At 29.7% G+C, this 20,241-nt stretch overlaps 1 protein-coding gene across 1 annotated transcript; it reads left to right on the top strand.

Moving 5' to 3' along the window:
* Positions 1-6,655: 6,655 nt before the first annotated feature.
* Positions 6,656-10,892, top strand: LOC107412519 (probable inositol transporter 2). Its single transcript, XM_048481554.2, has 5 exons — positions 6,656-7,163; positions 7,309-7,379; positions 8,751-9,194; positions 9,371-9,973; positions 10,127-10,892. Exons 1-5 carry the CDS (start codon positions 7,028-7,030, stop codon positions 10,607-10,609), a joined length of 1,737 nt encoding a protein of 578 aa, XP_048337511.2. The 5' UTR covers positions 6,656-7,027; the 3' UTR covers positions 10,610-10,892.
* Positions 10,893-20,241: the final 9,349 nt, after the last annotated feature.

Here is a 20,241-nt window from a genome sequence, read left to right as displayed (position 1 = left end):
GGCTTTAGATCTTGAAGGTGGATGTTAAAATTATATATGCTTAAACATTATTCTGTTAATGTTATTAAATATAACACAGAAAGAAGAATCCATATCATATGTTTTAAAAGTAAAGAGAATATATGTCCATAATATGTAAACATAGATGAAAGAATTTTCCATACAAAAAAATCTTAAAATAAAAGAATTAACAGATTTGTAAATGAAAATACGTCTATAATATCGATTAATTAGTAATCGAAAGGATTTTCTAAAGAAATTTAAAATAAAATAATTAATGGAACACATTATGTTAATTATGATCCTTAATTAACAGATCAACCTGTTTAGCTAGCTAATAGTGTTAAAAGTCAATAAAACTCAAATTGAAGACTATTTCTCTATGCGTATTAATTTGTTTGCGTGTCAATTTAAGATTTCATGCATCCATCTCCCCAAGATCTAATTATTTTTTTTATGATCTATATATATATATATATTTTTTTTTTTTAAGTGTAAAAATAATTTTTTTTATTTTAAAAATTGCAGTTAAAAGTTAACATGATGAACCTAATTATAATACTAAATGTTCAAACCACAGCAAGAATACATTCCAAAATCTAGCAAAGGTAAAGAGAATATATGTGAATAATAAATAAACAATCATTTAAAGAATCATCTAAATTTAAATTTAAAAATAGAGTTAAAGGATTTCGTTAATGATTAACAATAATTCTTCCGTACCAAGCGAGCATGTGGTATGTACGACTGAAACAAAACATCAGCCCATGAAGCCCAATGTACACTTTGTTTTTTAATTCTTTTCCACTTGAAATTTGCATGCATGAACAGCACCTCTGAAGTTTTTTTTTCTTTCTCATTTTTTTTTTTTAATGAATAACACCTCTGCAACTTTTTTTTTTTTTTAAAGAATAAAAAAGATATTACCTGACAGTATTATATATAGACTTTTATTTTTTATTTTTTTTGGCCAATAACACATCTGCAATTTTTTTTTAGTATACAAGAGTTGTATGTATATGCATGAAACTTGTGTAGAAGTTAGCCTAGGAAAATTCCAAATTTTTTGTTTTGTTTTTTGGTTTACCAAAAAAAATATAATAATAATAATTGTTAAGGAATATTCGTTGGAAAAATTGAAAAGCAGGTTGCTTATTCAAAAGGGGATCTTCTTGCTTTGAAGAAATTAGCTTTTCGTGAAAAAATGGAAAAAGGATGTAAAGTGATAAAGAAAGAAGGTAAAGAAAATAATATGCTCCTTGACAATGGCCATTTTACATCCATATCCAGAATACCAGAACGTTCCTTGTGGTAAAGCATATGCAGTGTGGGTAGTTGGGGGAAAAAGAAGAAAATTGATTTGAAATCATTGTGCAATATTTTTTTTCTAAAATATTATTATTTCTGAATTTTTTTTATTTTTTTCTGCACATGCATAACATTGTTGAACTGTTTATTTCTTTATTGAAAGTTTGAAATCATGACCGCCATCATTAAAGTATATCAAATGTTTGAATGTAGATATTGTTCATATTACTACTCATGTACTCATTTCGCTGAAAGAAAATTCAGATTCTTGTAAAGAAGATGATTTAAAACAATAACTTATGTCCAAGACAAAATTAAGGTAAAGAAAATTCTTCAACAAAAGCTCAGAATTATTGAGGTGGGGGAAGTATTCAGAAATCAAGAATATTGAATATATATATAGAAAAAGGAAGTAAGTTTGAAATGATTGAGATAAGTCCTATAAAACAGAGTGTTTTGTGGTCCTCATTTTCTCTGAAATATAAACAGTATCAAAACCCACTTAAGAAATATTGCTGTGGGGCATTCCTCTTTTGGCCATCTTCATGTGCTGATCCCAGAACCATCCTGAAATTGTCCTCTAGATTGGCCGGTAGGATTTTGTGAAGTGAGAGGTGTTTGAGTAAATGGTTGGCTTAATTACAGATTTTTATCCTCTAATTGTGTGCGAGAATGACTTTTTTTTTTTTCTGGTAATGTGTCCAAGATGACTCATTGAATTATGCATATATGTGGCTTAATTTTGGCATGACCACCATTCATAATTCCTCTAGGAGGGCTAGTAACTATATTTTCTTGATACCGATCTAGCTATATCGATCTAGTGGGATTCATCTTATAATTATTTGCTGCAAGTTCTAGAGATTTGATACGGGTAATCAAAGTATACACTGAGAAATCTTGAAGTGTTTCACATAGCATGGAGAAGACCACTGAGGGGGGAAAAAAATCCATTGAAATTTGAGAATAATTACAATGTTAAATTACAACACATGCAGATGGATAATCCACATTGAAAGAAATATACTTAAATTAGTTGTGATTAATGTTCTGGTATTAAAGTCAAAACACAATATTTGACCAAGGGATGCAGGGATGGATTAGTAGACATTGGGTGTGGAAGCAGTAGCTGGCAATTCTGACCAACTCTGTCCAATGTGACATTTTATGATCTCATAATTTTTGTAGAGGGTGCAAACTACAAAGGCATTATTTTTGTTTATTTTTTTTTTTTGGCGCTAGTACAAAGGCTAAAGTCTAAAGTTTCTTTGACATTTCTCTTTTCCTCTATATTTCGCTTTATAGGGAAACAACAAACTTTAGTTTTCTTAATTATTAAACTATACATGGTGTTGTCATTACTGTTGAAAGCTCTTTATAGCTTAGTTTTTAACCATATAATGGACCAAAGAGAAAGACTTTGAGCTCTTTTTTAGAAAAGTATTTTTGGCTTGGAATTCAGCTTTTAACTTGACTTAAAATTGTCACATCCACCAGGCCTATTGGCAACTTTGTATAAAGATAAAGCAGATATTTTGGGTCATAGCCAAAAAAAAAAAAAAAAGCAAATATTTTGGGAATCTGGGTCATCTATTTTATTCTAAGGCTACTCTTCAAACCCACTTTCCACTTGATACATCGTAGTCTTATCTCTATCTTGCTCAGAAAAACCTGCAGTTCATAAATTTCATATAATGATTCAGAATAAATATATATTTTCCAATCATTTTCCCTTTTCTTTATTCACCAAACAAGAATCAATTTCCCTTTTTATCTTTGGAAAATAGGGCAATCTTAATTGATAAAGCATGTGGGGTTGAGGTTTCCCATTTGACGTGAAAATCCATATATATATATATATATATATATGATAAAATTATATAGATGGTGATTTGCTTTCTGGGTGAAGGAATTGTAATGCGTCAATTTTAAAATGGTTTCTTTGGCATATGAAAGTTGGCATGAATTTCATTCACCTAAACGTACCATGATGAGATATCTATTAGCGCTAGCATATTAGAAGTTTTGGTAGAACACTTATAATTATTTAATTATTAGTCATAAACTCATACTCACCGTATAATTATGCAGATATGTTTATATTCTCCCACTTCCAAGGGCCATTGAAGAGTCATTGATTCTCCTTCGAAAAACAAACTATACACTTTTATCTAAATAGTTATTTTTTCACATTCAAATATATATCAATTTAAATAGTAATCACTCACATCTAATATTAGAAAATCATATTAGTATAATAATAAAACATATATATATTTTTTATTTAATTTTACAAGTTAATATGATCTATATAAGGAAATAATCTGGTAATTATTTTTAATATCATTTGCATATAATATTTGTAGTATTGGATCTTTTTGTTTCCTATTTTTGTAACATTTATAATAATCACTATAAATCATAATGTATACAGCTATAGAAAATTTTAATGATTTGACCTACTTCAATTAAATAATACAAACAGGAGACAAAGATTCAATAATTATATGCAAATGATACTAAAAATAATTATCAAATTATTTCCATTACTCTATAAACGTCTATTCCTCGGAGTAGCTCTAAAAAATATATGGAACATAATAATTGTACAATCCTATTAGCAAATAAAAAAAATATAATTAATGAGCTATATGCGTGCAAAAATTAAATTTCTTTTCTTTATTTTATCCTCTAAGAAAATGTTTTTGCTTTCTTTTGAGACTCAATTTTGATTGAAATAATCAAGTTTTTAATTGTTATTATTATTTTTGATTTTTAGTAATCAATCCCACATCTTTTTTTTTTTTCTTTTTTGTGATAAAAATCCCACATCTAGTTGAAGAATATTTTTGTTGTCCATTCAACAGTAAGACCACAAATTGCAATAAAAATTAATGGTTTATATGATATAAAAACCAACGGCCTTAAATAGGCAACATAATATTAGATATAAAATAATTATTTTTCAAACATGTTAGTCTGCCGATTACCTCATCCTTGCTAAGAAAAACCACAATCATGCATTATTTTATAGCATTATAATATTCAACTTACTTGACTATATGACGATAACCCGTGAAGAAATTGGAAGCTTGGTCCATGTTGACTCTTAAGTACTTGATTATTGTAAATATGCATACCCCAAATCTTATATATATATATATATATATTCTTAATTTCTTTTACATTTATATATATATATAGAAAATTTTCTTGAGTCATCTATTACACGCGGCCCGATCCACATATCCTTTATTTTATTTATTTATTTATTTATCTTCTGGTAATGATTTTTTTCTTCTTCTCTGACCTTCTTTCAAAAAAAAAAAAAAAAAATTTCACGGGACCATATACATAAGCAATAAGCATACACGTTACGCCACCAAATACACAGTACTAGTAGAGTTATAAACTGAAAAAAAAAAAAAAAAAAAAACAAAACAAAACAAAACAAAAAATATACATAACAAAAAAATATCAGCTGGCAATAACCATGTTGAATTTGAATACTGTTTATAGATTGCTATTTATAAGGCATAATTATTGAAAAAGCTTCTAATATATGTGATATAAATGTTTATTTATAAATATTTAATCCAAAGAAATGTTCTTCAACGTTTCTATCTGAATATCAATTAATTAATTATTTGTATATATATATGTATATGTATATTCATAAAAATTAATAATAACTGATAATGATTTATATATATATAAATGTTTTTTTTTTTCATAAAAATTATTTTGGTGAATCACATTATTTAAAAAATCTATTTAATTATAGATAGTGTTTATTTTATTTTTTTACGAACATCAACTTTACAGGCTCAATAAACAAACTTATTAAAGAGATTTTTTTTTTAAAATTTGATCTATATTTAAATATAACGATCGACACAGCTTTTAAAAATACTCCTAATCCATTCAGCTCTTAGTCTTATTCCTTAAATGTAGAGTTAGTCTTGTTCCTCTTTAAAACTTCTCTGCATTGAAACAGGGCAGTTTTCTAATTAATCAGATGGCAAATAGTCACTCATCTTTGCCAACCTTTATGACGAATGAAAGGGACAAAAAATGGGGGCAAGAAGATGATCGTCTTCTACTTCTCTACTTGTTTATATTCTGATCGGTGGCTGCTCAGGATCACATGCATATGTAAATGTGTCAAGATATATTATTTTTATTTTTCCTTGATAGTAATATGTATTCTTGCAATGCAAACAACCTCCAATTTAATTAATTATCTTCCGGTATCAGTTAGCCAGAGCCAGTAGAACTTGTGCATTTTGGGATTTTCTTTTTTCTTTTTTATATATCAATATATGAGACATTGTTTTTTTTATCAATCAAGACATTTGTTCCTTGATCCATTAGAAGAGCATCTAAAATAGAGAATTCGGATTGCTATACATATTGTGAAGAAATTGACATTGTTGATATATGAGTTATATAAATAAATAGTAAAATAAAAAATTATTTTTCAATAGTATTATGTTAGAAGATTATTGGTAACAAGTAATATCTATTAATTAATTCTATATTTTACCAATTTTTTTTTAAATTAACTTTTTAAAGAAAATTTAACTTTTATAAAAAATAAAAAAATTTTGATAGAGCATTTAAAAATATATATGATCTTTATAAATTTTATACCACATAATATGACATGCAATTTAGATATTATTATTAAAAAATATATTTTTTTTCGAAATATTATTTATATTATTTATATGTCATGTTTATTTTAAGGATCTATATCTACGTGGGAGAGTTTTAAAAAGCAAACTCTATTAATGGATATGAATTAAGAAACCCCCATTTTTTTATTTTTATTTTTTTTGGGTAAATTAAGAAACCCCAATTAAGCATGCATATTTCAGTTATGTGTTGTGGTGGAAAAGTTCTAACTTCAGCATAGTAGATTCATCTACAACGAATATAGGATAGAATTATATAAGGATGCCCAAGTTCACAGGGTCAATAGTTTTGTTTTTTTGGGTAAGAATATAAAAGTTGTCAAACTAAACTTGTTCACCACCATTCCAAAGGCAATGATTTTTGAACGAGACCAATCACTTGATTTGCAGTAAACAAAACCAGGTTCCAGCTTTTTGATCCAAAATTAGCAAAAGCATTTGAGAGCACGTGGTTTATACGCGCCTAGACAAATAGTAAGACAAAGCCCCCACAGAGTAAATTATTTATTATATGACAATGACGAATAAGCACACGACAAATTTGGTAGACCCTTGACTTTTGCCGGATCCTACTCCTCACTCTCCCATATTATTATCCCCTCTCTATTTTTCTCACTTTGATTTTATTTTATTTTCATTAAAAGAAAAAATTCTATAAAGTTTATTTGTTTTTAGTTTAAACTCTCTCTCTCTCTCTCTCTCTCTCTCTCTCTCTGCGACTTGCATAGATAATAGATTCAGAGACGCTACCCTCTCTGCCTCACTCTCTCTTCCGTTTTCTCCGGGATAAAAAATAATAATAACAAAACTCAGTATTAAAATCTCTCACTATCTCTCTTTTCCTTCTCAGCCCTTTATATAATAGTTATACACAGCTCTGTTTGTCTGTTAATCTGTCTGTCTGCCTCTCATCACAAGGTGTTCTTGGGAGAAATAGAAAAGAAAGTGAGAAAAACTGAGGTTTTGTAATTGGTTGGGCGTTTTTGTTGTGGAAAACAAATATATATATATATATATATATAATGGAGGGAGGAATACATGGGACTACAGAAACATCAGCTTTCAGGGATTGCTTCGCTTTGACATGGAAGAATCCTTATGTACTTCGCCTTGCTTTCTCTGCTGGGATTGGTGGCCTTCTCTTTGGTTATGACACAGGTTCAAACTCTTAACTTCTCTGTCTCTGTCTCCCTTTCTGTAAATACATGTATATGTATGTAATATGGTGCATATATATGTATATATATAGAGAGATAGAGAGAGTGCATGGTACTAATTGTGTTTGGGTATGGTGGAAGTGCAGGGGTGATATCAGGAGCACTTCTTTACATTAGAGATGACTTCAAGTCTGTGGATAGAAAGACCGTCTTACAGGTAATAAAATATTTTGTTTTAATAACTATTAAACACGTATATTATATGCAAAATACGTATTAATTTTATTTTTTTCTGTACTACCAAATATTTCTTTCTATTCCCTTCTTCCAACTTGTTTTGTGGTTTATTTATGCAAGTTGCCATAGTTTATTCATCTTCTTTTTGGAATTTTTTTTTTTTCCCCCCCTTGATAGACAATAGTGCCCCTCCCAAAAAGGTCCAAATTACAACCTCATTTACATGTGTATCAATCTTGGATTGGAACTTGCTGGAAATTTCTTGTACATTTGTACCTAGACTAGGATCTGTTTTTGTATTTTGTGTAGTGTTTGATTATCCAAACGTGGCTCAACCATATCCTCTATACAAAAATAAATATAAGCCTCAGACTTTGGGCCGTCCTTTGCCTTTTTGCCGCTGAATTAAGCCCTACTTTAGCCAGCCAGTTGTTAAAAAAACTACTGTATGATGAGCTGTGGGATAAATACATATTCTGAACATATACATCCACTCTAAAGGCCTCTTTTTTTTCTTTTTTTTTTTCCCCCTTTTTTACTGCTTTATTTTTGGGGATTTTCCCATTTTGTTGGATCTATATGGAAAATTGAAGTTTGATTAACATTTGTTTATTTGAAATGTTGACTCGAATTTTGACTATTCCTGAATTTTTAATTTAAATTAATATTTTAGAGAAGAAAAAGACAAGGGTGCAGCCTTCAATTTTGGGTTGTACTTCACGGTTGGCTCCAACTCACGGACAAAACATGATCGGATTTATTTTGGAAGTTAAATAATCTCCACCCACAAAAAAAAAAAAAAAAAAAAAAAAAAAAAAAGGTTCAGAATTCTAAAACTGGACCCAACATGTTACTCTTGGGTCATAGGTGAGCCCAAAAACAAAACGATGTTTTGGGTTTATCTTCACCTACGGACCATTTGTTTCGCTGATGAGTGGACCAAAATGTCTCAGTTCAAAATATGACAATTATAATAATCATCAAGTTCTCCGGACAAGACAAACTAAACAACCAGGCCTAGAATTCAAGTTTTCCATGTTGTTGATTTGTTTGCTGATTTTCATGAGCCTGAAATTCAATAACCTTTAATTTATGATGCAGAAAAAAGAAACGTTTACTTCTTTGTTTCTGCCTTAAGAAACAAGAAACTAGATTAGCCATACATGCTCTGCTTGTTCTTGGACTACTTTAAACTTCAAAGAAATTATATATATATATATATATATATATCATTCAGTATGAATAAGCATGAAATAATTAGTTTAAAGTTGAAAATTCATGGAAAATGAGTTTATATGATTGAGATGAATTAATTTGAGTATAAATATGGAACATTTATGTATATATATAGGAGAGCATAGTGAGCATGGCAGTGGCAGGAGCAATCATAGGAGCCGCAGTTGGAGGATGGTTGAATGACAGATATGGAAGGAGAACTGCAATACTAATAGCAGATTTCCTATTCTTCATTGGAGCCGTGATCATGGCGGCTTCAACAGGCCCTGCACTCCTCATTGTTGGTCGTATCTTTGTTGGTTTGGGAGTTGGAATGGCTTCCATGACATCTCCTCTTTACATCTCTGAAGCTTCTCCGGCCAAGATTCGAGGAGCCCTTGTCAGTACCAATAACTTTCTTATCACTGGTGGCCAGTTCCTCTCTTACCTCATCAACTTGGCCTTTACACACGTAAAAGGAACATGGAGGTGGATGCTTGGAATTGCAGGACTTCCAGCTTTTATCCAGTTTTTCTTAATGCTTTTTCTTCCAGAATCACCTCGTTGGCTTTTCCGTAAGGTTAATAATTCTTTTCTTTTTCCGTTTTTTTTTAACCATATTTATACATATCTTCCCATATATAACAATATCATATATATACATATATATATATATATATATATACACAGATATGATGTTGATCTTTTAGATTCAGAATCAGGCATTGATATTTTGATCCCCTGCATGCTTAACAGGGGAGGGAAGAAGAAGCAAAAGCCATACTGAGGAGAATATACCCAGCTCAAGAAGTTGAGTCAGAAATCCAAGCTCTTAGGGAATCAGTGGAAAATGAAATCCAAGAAAGGAAATCATCTGAGAAAATCAGCATCATCAAGCTTTGGAAAACTAAAACTGTGAGAAGGGGACTCATTGCTGGAGTTGGTCTTCAGGTGTTCCAGCAATTTGTGGGGATCAACACTGTTATGTATTACAGCCCCACCATAATTCAATTGGCTGGTTTTGCATCCAATCAAACTGCACTGCTTCTGTCACTTGTGACTGCTGGTCTTAATGCCTTAGGCTCCATTGTCAGCATATATTTCATTGACAGAAGTGGGAGGAAGAAGCTTCTGTTGATCAGTTTGTTTGGTATTATACTCTCACTAGCCCTTTTATCAGCAGTTTTCCATGAGACAACCTCTCATTCCCCGTTGGTTAGCTCCATTGAAACATCTCACTTTGCCAACTTCACTTGCCCGGACTATGGTTCGCCTACCAGAAACGGCAAGACCTGGGACTGCATGAAGTGCTTGAAGGCCTCTCCAGATTGTGGTTTCTGTGCTTCAGCAGCTGATAAGGTGTGCATATATATATATATATATATTCTTGAACATTAAGCAATTAAATAGAGCAATGAATTTCATCAACAAACGCTATTCGAAATTGAATTTTTTTTTTTTCCCCCCCCTCTTTGTCTAGTTTATGACAATGATCATATATATAATTTGCAGCTGTTACCTGGGGCTTGCTTGATCTCAAATGATACAGTGAAGGATACTTGCCATGCAGAAGACAGGCTATGGTACACCAGAGGATGCCCAAGCAAATATGGTTGGCTTGCTTTAATTGGCCTTGCTTTGTACATTATATTCTTCTCCCCTGGAATGGGTACAGCGCCTTGGATTGTCAACTCTGAGATTTACCCTCTAAGATTTCGGGGTGTCTGTGGCGGGATTGCTGCAACAGCAAACTGGATCTCAAACCTTATTGTTGCCCAATCATTCCTAACTTTAACTGAGGTCATTGGAACTGCCTGGACATTCCTATTGTTTGGTGTAATCTCTGTTCTAGGCTTCTTCTTTGTACTCATTTTTGTGCCTGAAACAAAGGGACTTCCTATTGAGGAGGTTGAGAAGATGTTGGAAATGAGGAGTTTCCAGCTCAAGTTCTGGGATAGGAGGCCTGTAACACTGGATAAGAACCAAGGTGCATGAAAGAAAAGTAAGCAGAAATTTATGTATGTGGGTAATTATAATTAGGCAAACTTTGTTAGAAATTGGGTATTGGAGTTTTTAAAGGTTACTGTGAATAACTATATTGAGAGCCACACTGTATTCAGTAGATAATGTTCTTCAAACTGAATCCTCCTGAAGAGTTGGGTTCTGATAGAAGATAAATCTATTGAAATTGGAGTTTTCATTGTTTGTGGAGTTAAAAATATATAGTTGGACTTGTTGAAATCCCTAAACAAGTAATACTAGTTATGCATTTTAGGCATATATGCTAGCTGGCTTTGACATATACATTTTACCTGCTAAAGTTTCACCTTTTTGTAAGTATTTATAGGCAAATGAAATCCATTATAATACACTCTTTGATCTCAAGAAAAACTAAAAAAATTGTTGCAGTTCGTATAAGTCAGTCTGGAAGAAATTAGAAGAAAAGCTAACTGGGCAGTTAGCAACTTAATGCCTTATGCAGGCCATGGCCCATACCCATAATATACAAATACAACTATTTAGGAAATAAAAATGTTTTTGAAAGGGAAAAAATTATTTTCAAAAGGCATCTGATAATTAATTAGATATTTCCCATTGAGGAAATACAGAAATTCTTTTCATATAAATTAATTTGGACTTAAATGTGGCCTGGATGAGAAAACAGGGTAGTCAGATATATTGAGAATTTTGTTGCCCTGTCAGAATCAGATGAGCATCAGCACAGACAAAAATCTAAACACGTTTTTCTTCTTCTTTTTTTTTTTTTCTTTTTTTTTTCCTTTTTTTTTTTTTCATTTTTTGTTGATAAATAATCTAAACACGTTCGTCACAAAAAGAGAGAGATTTTGAACTGTCAAGATAGCGATGGGAGTCTCATACAACAACATGACGCTTAATATTCTAATTAAATAAAACCTTCAATTGTTTTTTCGCAATTAAATAACAGACTTTTTTTTCTTTTTTCTTTTTTCGTTTTTTTGAGTCTTTAACACATATTATATAGAGTCACCGCTTGGGGTAGTAATTGCTAAATCCACAAAGCATAAAATCACCAGGTCATATTCTCAAAGAGGACAAAAAAGAAACATTCCATCAAGTTCATCTATTTCCTTGGTTTTATCCACCATGTCTCTCCTCCTACTTATCTTAATCTTACATCTTTTTTCAAATTATTTATTTATTTATTTATTGGTATCATTTTCAAATTTACAATTTCAATAAAATACTTGTATTTTACTGGTACACTCAGGGAGTAGTGCATGCACGTGCTCAGTCACGTGATCTAATATGTTTAATAAACTAGCTGGAGTTTGGCCCATTGTTCTGACACAACATAAGCTAAGTTTCAGTACCGGCCAAAACAAATATCAGCAGCAGTTGTTAAAGTGTATAGGACAAAACATGAAATTAGCACTCACTTGGAAGTTTTTGGGCTGCAGTTTAAAATGTGGTCTCATGGTAGGGCCCATTGAAAATGGGCTTCACCTCCTTTTCTTTGTTTGTTTTTTTCTTTTTTTTTTTTTTCGGTAAAAAGACTTCACCAACCAGTTTGAAACCTATCGTCCAGTAATTTCTCATCGGCCCAGTATATAACAAATAATTTGTTCTTTTTTTTTTTTTTTTTTTACAATGTTAATTTTCTAAATAAAAAAAAATAAAAAAATCAGCAATCATTGTCTTCTAAGATTATTCGAAAGAGATAAAAATAAAGCGCAAATTTTGATAGACTAGTATTACAGGTATCTAAAACAATTTAGTTGGCTATCCCTCAATCCCAACTCTTGTGTGGAAAGGGTTAAAGTTTGAATTCGAATTTAAAATCTGAATATTCAATTTAAGATCTCTATATCTAAAAGAAAACAAAGAGTTTCAAACAGAATTTAGAAAAAAAACCAAAAAAAAGAAAAGAAAAGTTAAGGGTGATAAAAAAGTTCAAAGATTTCTGCCATGTGTTAGAACTTTGTTAGTTATGTATCTCAATATAATGATTAAATCAAATAAGAATGAAAAGCACATACATTAATGGAACACATAAAGGTCAAAAATTGTAGGGAATAAAATCTAAGAATCTAGGCCTCAAAAATTATCCACAAACTAGAGGTCAATAGTAGAGAGAACACATGGAAGTGAGGAAGTGAGACATGCAATCCCGTATAACATATTCTGCAGTCAAATTCCACAGAGAGAGAGAGAGAGTGAGAGAGATAGATTCTTTGAAAAGCAATGAATGACATTCCCAGTACGCTATCTCTAACTACTCCATGCATTATTTTTATCTTTTTTTTTTTTTTAAAATATAAAACACAAACACAATGATTTTCCTCTTCTGTGTTGTTTGACTTCCCAATCATGATATTGAAAGCAGGTATTTCTTTTTAAATTTTTGACAACAAAAAGAAGAGAGGAAGTAAATATAGAGAAAAAGACCCTGAATACGGAGTCAACCTGTAGGTTTGTAGCCACTCCTTCATATTTTGAGTGAACCACTTGTTCTCTTGCCAATCTGGAAAGCCCTTAGAGGATTTGCTGCTGATGCGTTGCTTGTAGTTTTCTGCTGACCTTTCTTTTTCTTTTTCTCAATTTGGAAACCTTTTCACAAATTTATTTTGCATTGTTTATGGGGATTATTGTTTTTAAGATCGTGATGTGTAGAAACCACCTTGTTTACCCACCTCATTCTGACTTATTTTACATAATTTTGTGTTTTTTAGTTAATACGCGTTGCTCTATTTATTTTTCTCATTTTTTATTTTTGGAATTTTTAAACATTCCGGTAAGAGAAAGGAGGATGTTTATTTTCTAACGCGAAATTAATTGATGCTTATGTTTATGCATAAGAAATTAACTAATATACAAAGTGATTCCGGAAATTTTTGAAAATATTACTTGTTTAATCAAAATGCTCTAGCAAAACAATATATAAAGAAGATAGATGCATATTCTAGCTTAGATTTTACGTTTTCAATTCTATGATCCTGAGGGAACAGTGGAAATAGAAATTATTATATTTTGAAGAAAATATTATATGAATTTCAACTTGAGTTCACCTATATGTGCTTAGAATTATGTTAATTCAATGCGGTACTAACATTACAAAACGAAGAGGAGATCTAATACCATTTATATATGTACTTTAATTATGACTTTAGGAAGGAACAAACTAACATAAGCGCTCTAATTAATATTAAAAGTTATTTAATCATATAAATAAATATGGCACATAATCGTTAGAGATCTTTAAACATTTTTGGCCTTTGTATAGTCTTTCTTGGATATTAGTAATCTTTTTTAATGAAAAGTTTATACAAACAATAAAAACAAAACAACCTCTGGTATATGATTAATTGTTTTTTGTAAATCTCATAATAGGCATTTAGAAAAATATATTGCATTGCCAAAACTAGCTACAGCCATGAATTTGCTGACTGTAGCTAGAATTGCTAAAATTGGGTTAGCTTGTAGTTTCTTTTAGAACCAATATTAATTCATCTTTTTTTTTTTTTTGCCAGTAGTTTCTCCTTGCGGTTTATTAGAAGAGGCATGAATATAATTAGTTATAACCGAACAATTTAAGCTAAAGCTTACAAAGCGAATAAAATCCAATCTCTAATTATAGTCACATTCACAATGTGAGCCTTTCTATGAGCTTATAATCCAATATCCATCTTTCACAAACTTTAAATCCAAATCAATAAAAACAACAACAAAAAAAGGCTACTGTACCACTTAATAATTGAAATCTACAAAAGTAGTTTGAAATCCATAAGCATTATTGTTTTATACTGTATTCATAAACATTATTGGTTCATATTTACAGTGTTTGTGGAGAACAAGAACATACAAAACTGTTTAAGAACAAAGAAAAATAAAATCTCCTTAGGACCCATTACAACACTATTTCTCTTTCTTCTCTCTCAAAGGTAGGGGTGGGCAAAATCTAATTCAACCCGTTCAACCCGCCCAATCCAATCCATTTTTAACGGTTTGGATTGGATTTTTACATCAATTGGATTGGATTGGGTTCAAAATATTATAAATTGTATGGATTGGATTGGTTATGGATTGGAAATACAAATCCAATCCAATCCAAATAATATATTATATAACTAAAAAATTATATATTTTTTATTTTTTTCATTTTTATATATTAATTTTAGTATATTTTTTTCATTTTTATATATTAATTTTTAAATTTTTTTCCATTTTTATATATTAATTTTTAATATATATATATATATATATTTTTTTTTTCTTTTACATCCCCATATCCCAAATCCCAAATCAAATTGTAAATTGTAAACCTAAACTAAACATTTACCTTTGTTACCGCCTGCCACCAGTCCATCACTATCACCATAATATCTATATAGTTTTTTACATTCCCATCATATATATATATATATATCTATATATATATATCTATATATATATATCTATATATATTGTATCCAATTGTTACTTATATATATATAAATGTTTAAATATAATTTATTGCTAATTTTATTGTTTTGATCTCTGTAGAGCTTACAGAATCAACTAAAATTAGTGAACCTGTCAACGTTGATTGACTTATGATTTACCAAAATTTTAAGGTTAAAAAAAAAAAGGAATTATGCATTGATTCTTGAGTGAATGAATTTTGACGAATGTATTATTTTACATTATTTGTTCTAATAATTTTAATTTAATTTTATAGGAGTGAGATGATTACATTAATGTTTACTATTTAAAAAGTGCATGATATGTATCATTTGCTATATTTTCTTCTTTATTTTCCATTGTAGACTATGTTGTATTATTCTAATTGTATTTTATGTTTGGATAATTATAATTTATTATTTATATTTTAAATTTGAAAATTTTTTTATTTGTATTATATATTTATAAATTAGTAAGTTTCAAACCGATCAACCAATCCAAACCAAACCGATCATAAATGGTTTGGTTTGGTTTGGATTTAATGCTTTAATGGTTTGGTTTGGATTGTAAATTAGAAAAACCGATATGTATGGATTGGATTGTATTTCGGTTCAAAACCGAACCAACCAAATCCATGTCCACCCCTACTCAAAGGATATGCAGTAGAGTAGATTGAGTTTGAGTGGACAATTAGGTAATGTTGGTTGAGTATGCATTTATAGGGTAGTATTCTGATATATACAGAAAATCAACTGTAATCTCCCATAAAGAGAAGCATAGGGGTATTATTAAGGGGTAGAATTATAAAAATAAGCTTCTGAGTGTACATCATTGGCCATGTCTGTCAGACTCTCTGCTTAGCCAAATCCATCCTTTCATGCTAGGCCAGCCATATGCCCATCAACCCCTAAAGGCTAAAGCTGCTTTTCTTCAAAGTTTTGGATTGGCTGATCAGCCTCCTAAGTTCAGCAAAAGCAAAGGCTTTTTTAATTTCCCACAAACCCCCTATAGTCTTAGCTATAGTTTTTCAAATTTTAAAACCAACACAAAAAATTATTGATTGAACAAAAACTATGTAATATATATATATATATATATGTGTGTGTGTGTGAAAATGATGCAACGAGTAAAAGGCAGAAAAGGGGTTCTCAGAAGTATAATTAATGTGTGTCTATCTATTCTTTTTCATCGACTTGGCTCTTAAATTATTAAACCGGATGTTTGCCCAAATTTTCACCTAATAAAGAAAAGATGTTTGCCCACGTTTTACAAAATTTGGAAATCTTGTCCATTATCACTCATTATAAGAGAATAAGATGTCTTATCTACTTGAAATGATTTGGCCAAAAAAAAAAAAAAAAGGTTTTTTTTTTCAGTTTAATTTGTTTTATTTTTTCATTTTTAAATAACTTGTTAAGAGAGAGAGAGAGAGAGAGTTAAAATTAAAAAGTAGTAAACCACAAGGTAAATACTGAATTGGGCAAGAAGAGTAAACAAATGAGTGGAATGGGGCAGGAATGGAGTAAATTGAGGCCATGGAAGGGAATAGGAAATGAAAGAAAGTACACAAGGAAAAGAAACATGAGGAGGATGATAGAAAGATTCACCCAAAAAAATAAAAATTAAAAAATTAAAAAATAAAAAGAGAAGAGGAAAAGAAAGTAATTAGAAAGAAGAATTAAGCTGATGATGATGATGGGGTTTTTCAGGTTGAGGTTCACGAAGACCGTGACACGTGCAGAGGTCATCGAGAACTCAGCCATTTCTAACCACAACTTAGACCATGACACGTGCCATTGCCTCCCAAGAACCCACCCCTCAGCCCTCTCGAGCGTGTCACAAAGTTCTGTCACCTTCTCTTTGCCAAAAAATTGCATTGAACCACTCAAACTCTCTATGACCTCCCCACTTTCTTTTCCTTTTTTTTTTTTTTTTTTGTTTTTTCCATCTCTTCCTTTACCTTTTTTTTTATTATTATTTTTTTTGGCTCTTCCTCATCTACCACTTGCTGGGTTTGATTAGTTTAATTTAATATCATGTTGGGTTTAATTACTTTAATTTAATATATTGTGGGGTTGTTTGTTTAGTGGAAAATTAATAAGAAATTAAGAAAGATGTGAAGAAGTAGTGGGGTGGAAGGTATTAAATAAATGTTGGCTTCTTTTTACCCGGCAAGTGATTGAGCATGGAATTGCGAGAACACGCCCTCTTTGCCTCCTCTCAACCTTAACACATTTTTCATTTTGGGTATTTGGGGTGGCAGACATTACTATGATTTGGATAACTATCTTATAGTACGGCTACTACTTCCTCCAAAACCAGCATTTTCCTTTCCTTAACTCACTCATTTCTCTTTCTACTTTCTTTTTATCTATTCTAATAATATTTTTATGTCTTTTTTTTTTTTTTTTTTTTTTGGGTATATACTGCTTGGTTTTGAGTAGATTTGGGGTAATGGTTTTATAGGGTGATTGTGTTGGGGACCATCATTTGATGATCTTCTTTTTATTTTGAAGCATTTTGTGGATGCAAGAGCAAAATATATTTAGTATAGCTTGGTTCTATATAAATCCTTCTGGTTTTTTTTTTTTTTTTTAAACATAAAAGAAAAAAAAAATTTGTACTCTCTTTTTGAGGCAATCTTAAAAGTTTATGCACCTTTTTTTAAGATTAAAGTTAGGTAATTTAATTTATTTGGTCAACTTGAACTGGACACTATGATTTATGTAATTGATTCTTCAAGGAATCATGAAAGGAAAAATACAAACTAGAAACACCAACAACGGTTTGATAAGAAATATGAAAATGGTTAAAGCAACTCCAGTAATGCAATGTTAGATTTTATTTTTTTTGGGGCCAAATTAAAAAAATAGACAACAAATAAAAAAATATATAATGAATTTGTCTAAATACTTTTTTCAAACTAATATAGTAAAAAATATATATATACACAGTCAAGATAATCCTTTTTAGATATTCTGAAATTTTCACAAGAATAAAATAAAATTTTCTTTAAAAATTCAATATTTAAAAAAAAGAATTAGCAAAATATTTAATTAATTAATATGTATAAATAGTTTCTGTATATATTATTATTGAAAAATAATTTTAAAATTGACATTTATACCATATGAATTTGATAGTGTTAATTTCTATATCATATATAAAACAATTCATATTTATCATTGAAAATACTCTTAGCTTCTCAGTTATTTGCATATATTAACACATGAAAATCGTTGCTATTCTTGCCACAACACTTTCAAAAAAGCTAAGTTAATAGTAGAAACTTAAATGATAATTATTGAAAAAATATTTTATGATCTTATAATAAATAACTAAAGATTAGCATAATTAAAGTAAATAACTAAAGATTGGCATAATTAAAGTTGTAAGCGGGATATTTCGTTAGGTAATATTGCATTGACTAATTGAATATCATTTAAGTTGTATTAGGAATCTAAAATTGGCAAAAGATTAGTGTCATTTTTAAAGATTGAGAGATACATTATATAAAATGTAATTTCTGTATTTTCAAATTAAATAGAGTTGAATCAATTCTGATTATACATTTCTTTATTAGTTTGGAGTTGTATTGACTAAGTAATTTAATTATCTTTTTATCTACAATTTTTGAGATTTCTAACTCATAACTCATCAATTAATCTTATGGCATAAGGGAAAAAGGAAAAAAATACAACTAGTAAAAGTTTAGTGCCATTTTGAAGGTTTGAAGGATATTTTTTATGGTCTTACGTTATATAAAATGTATATATAATTTTTGTAATTCTAACCTAAATAGAGTTGAACCAATTCTGATTATACATTTCTTAACTGGTTTGGAGTTGTATTGATAAAGTAATTTAATTATCTTTTTATCTACAATTTTTGAGATTTCTAACTCATAACTCATCAATTAATCCTATGGCAGAAGGGAAAAAAAAAAAAAAAAAAAGAATAAGCTGGATTGTTGATGTATCCATGTTTACTCCCTTTAGATTCAAGGCTTTTGTAGCCTCCAGTGATGTTTCAATCAATTGAAAACTGCTTGGACATTATTGAGTATTTTAATTGTATATACATTTTATTAATTCTAATAATTACAATAATTAAAATAAGGAGGAAAATATCTGCTAAAGGTGTTGATCCCATGAAGCAACTGCATGTTATTTCAAACATGTGCACTTTTTTTTTTTTGAGAACAACCTTATATACATGTTGTAAAATGATCTTATACATATCAATATATTTATAAAGATATTTGGGGATTTTATTTTCATGTAACCCTTTGGTGGAAATATCCGTACAAAACCTAGAAAAGAAATCTTATAGACAAAGGATTGCCACACGATAGATAGATACACATTTTATTATATTAAATATATATACATAGTGGCATGTAAAATACTCAATGTTTGTGCATGTGCCTTGAAAGTGAAAGATAGGACTGTTATATAATTTTGGGTGCAAACTTCAAACCCACCACAGAAAACCCATTGTTGTGTCACTCAATCTTATCTTTCCAACCATTTGGCCAAATCTAGTCAATTTGATTGCATTATACTAAAAGTTAGTCTCAAGTACTCTTTGAAGAAATTATACTTTTGACTTACCAAAGACATATGATCTTTGGAGATTTGTATGTATGTATGTGTCCTGGGGTCAAACTTCCAAAATCTGTTTTCTTATATATGCTTGTAATAAATATATTTATATCCTAAATGACTAGGGATTTTGGTTTTGAATATAAAATTAAAAATGGGACAAGAATGTATGCGGTATAAGTAAGAAAGGATCAAAATTATAGTCTACTTGGTAATAGAAGAAACTGATTTGATGTATACACATGTTTATTTTTATCAGTCAATAATGTCTTCATCAATTGTCACTCCAAGCAACCTGCCAAAGTGTTGTATTCACAATGGGAAGTTACATTAATTAGGAGTGTTTGTTTGGTTATTATCTAATCAAAATTTGCTGCATGGAACACATTTTCGTCCTCTTGACATTTTTTATTTTTTTCATACTAAAATTGAAAAGGACCTTTAAAAAAATTAAAATGGAAAATCAAATTTTGTACATATACATATATACAATTAGTTTTTTATTCAGATTTTTTAATGACAATTTCATTTTGATCTTTATCATTAGCATTTAATTTATTTTAAGAATTAAAATTTAAAATGTTTAGATGGTTTAAAATTTTT

Source organism: Ziziphus jujuba, chromosome 1, assembly GCF_031755915.1.
Source record: "Ziziphus jujuba cultivar Dongzao chromosome 1, ASM3175591v1".
Lineage (NCBI taxonomy): Eukaryota > Viridiplantae > Streptophyta > Magnoliopsida > Rosales > Rhamnaceae > Ziziphus > Ziziphus jujuba.
The sequence above is the reverse complement of the archived record's forward strand: the minus strand, read 5'-3'. Positions and strand labels throughout refer to the sequence as shown.